General features: G+C 38.6%; 1 protein-coding gene across 2 annotated transcripts; it reads left to right on the forward strand.

The window, feature by feature from the left end:
• Window positions 1-5,831: 5,831 nt before the first annotated feature.
• Window positions 5,832-9,153, forward strand: LOC138593998 (probable phosphatase phospho1). Of its 2 annotated transcripts, none has more exons than XM_069665089.1 (2): window positions 5,832-5,899; window positions 8,215-9,153. In XM_069665089.1, exon 2 carries the CDS (start codon window positions 8,251-8,253, stop codon window positions 9,028-9,030), a length of 780 nt encoding a protein of 259 aa, XP_069521190.1. In that variant the 5' UTR covers window positions 5,832-5,899; window positions 8,215-8,250; the 3' UTR covers window positions 9,031-9,153. The 2 variants fall into 2 exon arrangements, with proteins under 2 accessions (XP_069521190.1, XP_069521191.1); XM_069665090.1 differs by having other exon boundaries at window positions 5,858-5,931.
• Window positions 9,154-9,684: the final 531 nt, after the last annotated feature.

A 9,684-nucleotide genomic window follows, 5' to 3' on the forward strand; every position in this document is an offset into this window, starting at 1 on the left:
TTGCTTTTCAAAATAAGAGCTCACTTTTGTTCATTGGAAGAGGCTGATTTCTTCATCTGTTAATGCCATTTAAAACAAGAAAAAAACAGGCCTATATATATTCTGTTCTCGCAGTTATGAAAAATTACTATAGTTGTTAATTACACATTTATTATAACCCATTATAATGATGTCCAAGGCCTTATTCGTGCTGTAGCTATGTACTATATTAACCACTGCATTTAATTAGCAACATAACAAATGACAGATGATAATTTGATGTGTTACTGCGTTCATGATGGTGATAGAAAATGCTGCTTTTTTTCATTTATACACTTTATGCACACTTGCCTTCTGTGTTCATGTGGCACTAACATGTCTGTAATATTAAAGTGTTCTCACTTATCTATGTTCCTGTAAGTTTGTGGTTACTAAATATATTATGTAATGGTTAAATCAACATTAAGTTGGCCTTAATCTCTATTTACAGATTCTACATATAAAATGTCTCTATAAACAGACATCTGCAGCAAGTTCAGCTAACAATCTGTTATTCATGTTGAGATACATTTCCTTGTTGCTGTGTCACAAAAGCCGTTCAGCGTTTAGATTTCCAGATTTCCTTGAATGCATCAGAAATGATCGATCCGACCTCCGTTCAACAAACGAGCATTTTAAAAGTAGTTTAATGCTTTAATGTTTTAAAGGAGGACAGAACTGATAAAGCTTCGTTTTGACTTTTAAAAAATCTGCAAAAGTAAGTTAATTAACGTAAATCAAAAGAAAACAGGTTATTTTTCTGTAAACAATGCAGCACGCGGAAAAGGAAGTCTTGACTGGAAGTCGTTTATCGCTAACCGCTGGCTGAACGCCCGACATGTTCACCGTTGTCCCCAGAGCCTATATCGTTGTCAGACTATAGCGATGGGATCCGAGATTGAGTTGGCCTCTGCATCATAGAAATTATCCACTTAAATGAAACCAAGAAAATAAAATACAATTGTAATCACAAGGTAGCTAAAGTGACATTTATTTTAACTCAGTGGTTCCCAAACCCTTTCTGCAAGGCCTCCCTTTGGTCAATGAAAAAGTTTTGAACACATCCATACAAACTAACTTGGATGCAGCTGTGAGACCAGCACTCTTCATTTTCAATGTCCAGCTTTGATCTGTTTTTGCAGAAAATCTCACACAGGTAGGATGTGGCAAAAGGAAGGAGTGTGGCCAGGGCTCTCCAGCTATGGGTGCTCCTGCTCTACTCCAATCCAAATTGAGGCCGGTGTGTTGGACTTGAACTACAGCCTCACTTGTGAATCAGAGGTGACATAAATTAACACTACCGAGATATTACTCATCATATTTTTGTCTTAGTTTCTTTCTGTCTTAGTCCTTTCAATAAATTAGCCATGCTTTGCTAGCAGTGCATGTTTACATATAATTAGGCATACATGGCAACCAGCAGGGGTCCCCATGTGGTAACATTTGTACTTACACTGACAGCTGCAGCACAAACTCATTTTTTACCACACAGCAGACCAGTTTTTAAAACAACTAGCTATCATCACTAAAGAAACAAAACTGGATGTAGATTACATGAGTAGCATTTTTGCATTAAGATAATAAGCTGTCGTTTTGGATTCTCATATAAAACACTTCATGTCTGTCCGTATGAAGAAGAAGGCCTGTATGGACCCAACATGTCTGCTTTTTTTCTCCTCATTCATCCTGTCTCTTTCAAGAAGCCAAAACTTGTGAGGAAGTTCCCATGACCATCTCATGATCCTGGATGACTGATGTGGGATTTTCATGACCACTGAGTGCGCTGCTGAAATAATCCTGTGAATGCTCATACAGCTGGATTGGTTTCTTTGTGTTTTTGAGGATTGACTTGTTAATCTTGCATAAGTTTATATTGAGATTGAGGCTGAATGAGTAACAGAGAATCAGCGGCAAAAATAATGCATAAATTGGGTAAGAAAACAAAATTAACACAAGGAAAACAATTACACACACACAGGAAACATATGCTCTTGGCCGCGTGCGACACAGGCTGTCACAAAGCAATTACTCGCCTCGTGTTCATTCACTGAGCACGGATGGTCACATGATGCAAAGAGAGCAAGGACATCTCACCTATCATTTCCCAACACAAACCTCAGATTCACTGCTGTCCAATCTTCACCATTCAGATCTATTATTATTTATGTTTAACAAACTAGGCCCAGTTCTTTTATGCGGAGCATTGAGGTTCATTACAAATCTCAAGGCCCGAACTCGTCATTGCTCCCTGCATGCTCCAGTTAGCCGGCCTGCATTGTCCATGTGTAGATTAGATCACTGGCATGTCCTTACATATAAGGCAGTTCTTAACTTGCTTCCCTCTTACTTGTGTAATTTTATTCACCTGAAAGATGTTGGAAGCTACAGTCTGTGACCCATTCACAAGACGCATATTTACTACGTACGTCTTGAAATGGGGAAAAGGGGTTTCAGGTACGCTGCTCCTGCGGCTTGGAATGTTCTGCATTCCAAGAAGGAATTTTTTAAAATCTTTTTAAAAGCAGATTGAAGGCGTTGGAGGAAGATGCATCAGGTTGTAGATACTTTGACTCATGATTCTGCACTATATGACGCAGGATATGTTGACTTGTGTTTGTAATTGTTTTGTGTTGTATGTTTGTTAAAATGTGCTGCTGCCTGTCTTGGCCAGGACGCTCTTGTAAAAGAGATTTTCAATTTCAATGAGACATTTCCTGGTTAAAGAAGAAAGTTAGACTGTTTGAAAATAAGAAAATTAAAAAAAAAAATGTATTTATACTTAAATATTTCAACTCAATTTCCTGCATCGAATCGATTTATTAGCAACAAAATGTACTTAAGAAAAACATTTACAGGTTAAAAATTGAGGCAGAAAAAATATTTTTCAAAGAATTAAAAGTTACAAATCTGCATCTACTTAAAGATACAGATACATAATGTCACTGAAGCATGATATGCAAAGGTCAAAAGAGCATGTGCTATAACGTGTCAAATCTATACTTTAACAGAAGTACACGTCTCAAGTACACGTTCCATCAGTTAAGTTGACAACTCAACAGCGGAGGTTCTAGGTCCACTGGAAAGCCTTTAAGTTGGTGTTTCTGAAACATTAACAGGCTCTCCCAGCACCATAGAGCATGGTGATGCATGCTATCGGCTAAGACAATAAAACTACGATGCAGTCATAGGATGCACAAACACAGAAGTCCAATGTATTCCAGCGAACATCTCGCAATACATTTGATGTGAATAATTTCATATGTATTCAGAGGACACACATTACATAACCACATATGAACCCGAGGATATGGGTCCATGAACACAACATATGGACTGCAGTATGTTAATAAAGGGTGGGGAGGCTGACATGATAACATTATGCTTATTTTCTCCTTTCTGTATCAGCAAGATTGTAACTCTTTACATTTATCTTGTTCAGGCCCTTTGTACAGCACTCTCTGTAAACTAGCCTTTGTTTAACCCTCAGCTGTCTGCAGCGAGTGGCAGTCTCACACTTGTAGCTGCAGCTGACTCAGAAATGCCTCCATTTATTTTTAGATGGACGTTTCCAGCACACGGTGAAGTGTTGTCTGTACCCGAGTGTAACAGCTGTTTGATTGTCAATTGACTTAGTTATTAGTGGGCGGTTGATATTGTTGCAGAACAAGGATGAAATGTACTGTGAATACAAATTCATTAAACAATGGACCGCACTGTACGTTATGGCGTAGTTACATAACTGCTACTCAATTGTGGAGTCCAGTTACAGATGGGGAAAGGCCTCGCTCCAGGAGTACTCAATGTGACTTTAGACAGCTTAAAGTATCTTGTTTGCAAAAATAAAAAAACATTGAATTCAATATTTCATACACATCAGTGCTCCATCAATGCTGCTTGTTAATTGTGTTGTGTTTTAGTGAATGTAACAGTACAAAAAATGTACACAAAACTGGATGTATATTACCACACTGTAAATTCTGAAGTTAAGTTTACTTTACTTACCGATAACCTTGGGAAAAGTAAGTAAAAAAACTGTGTTGAAATGATTCTGTGTTTAGAATGTACATGTGTTATTTGAGTCAGCTGTACTTTCTTAAAGATGTGAGCGCTTGTATCCAATTACACTGTAACACCTGATAAGTTAGTTCAACTGCAAGTATTTGAAGAAATCTCACTTAAGTAAATTAAGTAAAAAGCACCCATTCTATTTAGTGTATTGAACTTAAAATGAGTGAGTATTTTGAACTCATCACTAAAGTAAGATGGACTTAGTAAAGTAGTTTATCTCAATTTAAAACGCTGCTGTTTCAACTGATTACAATTTAGGAAACTGTTTACCTTAAACCTTTTGAGTTGCATTAACACAAAACAAATACTGTAAAATTTGGTGTATAAGACGCACTTTTTATACATTTTTACCAAGTATGATAGTTAATAATAATTCAAGTTATGTTTTTTTTTTCAATAGCTTCCAGGTCAAGTGATGCAGTGTCCTCAAATCAGTGTCAGATGTAAATACTCACTTGGAAAACTAAGACACACCTCATTACATAGGATTTAATTGCTACTAATATTTTATATTAATATTTTTATGTCAAATTTTTGTATTTAAAAATAAAAATTAAATGGACATGCACAGTCATTGTCATGATTGCAGCCGCCACCCTTACAACAATCATCGTTACCGTAGGCTACCAGCTATACCACCTACCGCTAGCTACCGCACTTCTTAGACTTAACAAGTTAATGTAACTAACTGTAATCAATTACTTCAACTTTAAGTGTTCCAAAAATTTGTATCACTCAAAATTAAAGAGTAGTAGCCTATCACAATAATCATTTTTGAGTTACACTAATTCATTGAGATGAGTTATATCAAATTTCTTTGAGGATTTAGTTAAGTGAGTTAACTCACTTCTTTTAAAAACTAGTTTAAAAAGAATTCAACCGTAAAACATTGTATTTGGGAGCTGGAAATTTGTATAGCGCTTTATCTGGTGCAATAGGCATCATGCATACTATCCCTGTTTGTAATAAATTAACACATTAAATAACGTGAATTTCCATAATGCTACACAAAGTGCATACTAACTGTGTTATTTTAGAGTCTGAACAATGCTTAAACTCAAGTGAAAGTAATTGCACTCTATTATAATGGACTAATTGTGTTGTAAAGGTGGAGTAAATTTAGTTTGATTAAAATGTACAACTTTGTTAAACTGAATTTGTTTTGGAGGTAAGCTTTGTACATGCTTTGAGCCTCATAAGTAAATGTGATACCTTGACACTTTCAGTTGGATACTTGCTCGTCAGTAGTATGCTCCTAAACTATAATAACCTGACTTTTAATTGGTCTATAGTATCAGGTAAGTAGAATTTATTTACCACTATACCCCAATGATCACTAAAAAGTAGTTTTATGAAAGCATTAAATCTGCAAACGGCATTTTAATGCAGCAGAATACATTTCTAAATGACCCTTCAGTGTAATAAAATCTCTGTGAAGTACTCTCACACAGCTTAACCAAACTTCTACGTTTACAAAGATCAAAAGAAATATATTCAGACTGAGACTGTCAAGTTAACTGTATGTTTATTGTTTAGGTTGTAGTGAGGAGTGGTGTTGATTTTTGTCTACGAACATTAACGACATATGAATTATACACCATTCAAAAGAATGTATCGCTTTGTGGCTTTTAATTTGAAAGGTCACGTCGGATGTTCCTTGCCTACGCTGGCTGACTTGACGTCATGGCTTAAAAAGGGAATACCCTCTGTGCTGCTGTGGGAGTCTCCTTTAAAAAATCTTGCCGCGTCACTGGGATGCGGTCGCCGGAGCCGGGCACCTCGCCTTACATCCCCGCTTATGTCCCCACCGCCGGTAGGCCTTATTTTCTGCCTTTACTGCACACGGTTTGTTTTTCTGTCGTTTTTCTTTCTGTGTGATTTTTCTGTCAGAATCTGCTATTAAATTCATGCCACTCGATGTGACCAGAGACCCGGTCAGCCTAATGACTCCTGACAGAGCCGCAGCTTATGACTTTGAGTGGTAACCTTTCACGTCCAGAAATAGCGCTGCGGGGTTATAATTAGATAGCTTAGTTTGTAAATATATACCCTACTAATAATGTAGCCGCTGAGGGAGAGCAGGCGTACGGTCATTTGGCACTATGTGTCGGTGCAGCCAACCTGCAGGTTACAGGACGTTTAATTTACTGAGCACCAGCTTGTCTAATGATGTGACTCTGTAAAGGAGGTGGAATTGTCGTAAAAATGGCATGTATGTAATCATGTCCTTTCTGAAAGCTTCCCTGAAAACCAATACATTTGTATTAAATGCATATTTTTAGTTAAATTGTGTAATGTATTCTTTAGGCCCAACCCAGTTCTTTTCAGTTTCAATTTGACATGGAGTTTCACTCTCTGTTAAGCTACTATTAATGTAAGGCATAAACCCAGTGCCATCTGCTACAATGGTGGGATATACTTAGACAGTTGTAGGTTAGGTACAGCTGATAAGCCACATGACCTTATTAAAACTTGTAAGAGTATGTAGTGCTGCAGTTTTTCCTCTCTTTAATTATATTGCTTGTTATTCCTCTCTATATAAAGATGCCATTTTGAACTAAATTACTGATTTGTCAGCCCCAATACAACTTACTTCAAGGGTGGAACAAGCTTGAGACTCTTGATTACTATAAACAAAGATTAAATACAGTCTTTAAAAAAATCCCCTACAAGTGCATATCATCACCAAAGCCTACATTAGCATCAAGAGCAGAGGACTAATAAGCAGAATTTCTACTGCTGTGTGCTGATGTGCAAATAGCAGTTAAATATTGTATCTGGACATGTTGAGTTAGCTTGACTGTGTGACAAATATAAGGTGTAAAACATACATTTTTTTGTAAGTTTCTTCGGCTTTCTTGTGCACTTACACTAATGAGCTGGTTTTATTAAATAATTTAGAATTAAATATATGATTTAAAATTAGATGTATTAGCCTACATCAAACAAATGAGTTCCTCTGGAGTCAGAGGGTGCAGACACTGCTGCTGCTTTAGCCCACTAAGCTAGGCTAGTAGCCTTTAAGCAGCACTAGCTTATTTGTTCATGCTTCTTTTTTTCCGCCATAACTTTAGCTACTGCCTTTTTATTGTGAAATTACGAAGATGTTGGAACATTAAAGCTGGTTTGTCAATCACAGGAAACAGACAAAAGTGGCTAAATATGCTTAAGCTAAGGCTAACTCACCAGCTAGCCCTAACTTGTTGGACCACAGCAACTGCAGTTTGTCTATTACCTCTGATTTGTAGTTCTTGTCACTTTATAGCAAAATATTTCTCATATCGCCATAAAGATACCTAAAACTCCCTTTTCGATCAGATATGTAGCATCTGCATTTTGGCCTTGTGTTTCGTAGGTCGATATTTATGTCAAATCATTAAACTCATGAAAAGAGGATCAATTTTTCTTTTCTGAAATTTAGTGCAGTAGAAAAATAAAACATCAAATAATGTATATACATACATAAAGCAGGCGTTATAACACATTTGAGTAGATTTCCTTTTTACATCTCACACTGCTGGTATGTCCTTTCCATGCATGAGCCTATTTGTTCCACTTATGGTAAAGGTATGCTGTGACATAACTCTCCATATACTCTCAAGTTACACCACATACCTACAACAGTGGAAGCTTTGTGCTACAAATATATCAGCTATGTAAATATGGAATAGTCCCACATCCAAGACGTGGTGTGTATAAATAACAGTCAGAATAAGTCTTCCCTCAATCCTGAAGGAATGTCTGTGAGGCCGTGAGATTAGGAAATGTCTGAGTATGTGCTGCTTATCAAGGTCTGTAGTGACTTGTACTTGGGTTATTTGTTCTTTCTTTCATTAAGTGAAAGGAACATCCTGTTTATGTGTCAGTTTTGTTTAATTTTGTCTCTTCTCCCCTCCCTTCCTCCTGTAAACATACGTTTCCCCTACAGCTTATGGCCTTATTAAGAGTATTTATACGTAATGATGTTTTCTCAGCTCTGTGTGGTTTGATCCTGCAGTTTATTGAACCCTTGACACAGTGTGATTGTCAGACTGCATGATATTTTTAGATTACTGTTTAATAAAACAGCGTCTGTTGTCCTTTACAAAGATGGCTGACAATTTTTCCTTCCCCGTCTCCTTTTCTTAGTGATAGACCCACCACCATTTTCTCCACACACCAAAGATGACAGCTCCGTCAAACCTAACCCAAGCAGCGCTACAGGATCAACGCTTTTTGGTGTTGTTCGACTTTGATGAGACCATCATCAATGAGAGCAGTGATGATGCTGTGGTGCGGGCGCTACCGGGCGGACAGCTTCCCGACTGGCTGAAAAACAGCTACAGGGAAGGGCACTACAACGAGCACATGCAGAAAGTCTTGGCTTATATGGCGGAGCAGGGCGTGTCAAAGGCCTCCATCCATTCAGCGTTGGAGAAGATCCCACCCACACCTGGCCTCCTGAACCTCTTGCAGTATTTGCAGAGCCACCAGCAAGACTTCGAGCTCGTTGTGGTCTCTGATGCAAACATGTACTTCATCGAGACGTGGCTGGAGCAGGCTGGGGTGCGCAACCTTTTCCGGAAGATTTTCACAAACCCGGCTAGTTTTGATGCGACCGGCCGAATCGCGCTACTCCCTTTCCACTCCCACTCGTGCCCCGGTTGTCCTGATAACATGTGCAAGCAGGTTATCCTTCGGGAGTATCTAGCAAGCCGGCAAAAGGAGCGTGGCGGTGCTTCCTTTCAAAGGGTTTTCTATATTGGGGATGGGGCCAATGATGTTTGTCCCTCTCTGGCTCTGGGGCCCCGGGACACTGCCTTCCCAAGGAGAGACTTCCCCATGCACAGGCTGCTGCTGGAGATGCAGCAGTCCAAGGCAGCCAAGTTCAAGGCAAATATAGTTCCTTGGGTTAGTGGTGAGGACATAGTGGACTGCCTGAAAAAAATAATGGAGGAGAGATGAGATCAGTGTTAAATGTGTGTGTGTGAGTGTGTGAAAGAGTACGTGAAAGGCAAAAGCGCACTAACCACAGTCCTGGTGAGCAGCAGGATAAGCATGAGTTTAATCTAGCCACACTTGGTATACCCTATAAAGATAGTTAGCGTTTATTTTAGTCACCTGCTTAAATGAAAAGTTTGACATTTCTGGGAAAATGTGCTTTCAATTGAAGAAAATCTATGCCACCGTCATGTCAGTGCAGCAAATGTCTAGCTAAAGCCAGCATTGGTTAGCTTAGCTCAGCATAAAGACTGAAAACAATCCAAACAAAACGACTACAAGCACTTTGAAAGCTTGATAATTACTAAGTCTCTACACCTGGACAAGAAGAAGTCCGTAACATAACCCAACTATAAAATTGGGTATTGTCTTGTTGGCCTGACATTTTGGTTTAGGTTTTTGAGTGGACGAAAGAACACTAACGGTTTGCACAACATGTTGGTTAGAGACTTTTGGAAGCTCTAAAAGGTGGATAATAGGATAGATAGGGTATATAACTGCACAGAAAAGAATGGAGATCTGGGGGCGCTGGTTTAGCTCAGTTGGTAGAGCAGGCGCCCCATGTACAGAGGCAAAGTCCTCGACGCATCGGCCGCGGGTTCGACTCTGACTTGTGGC

The sequence above is a fragment of the Semicossyphus pulcher genome, unplaced genomic scaffold (genome assembly GCF_022749685.1).
Source record: "Semicossyphus pulcher isolate SPU_LCO1_2020_fin unplaced genomic scaffold, fSemPul1.0.p SCAF_16, whole genome shotgun sequence".
NCBI lineage: Eukaryota > Metazoa > Chordata > Actinopteri > Labriformes > Labridae > Semicossyphus > Semicossyphus pulcher.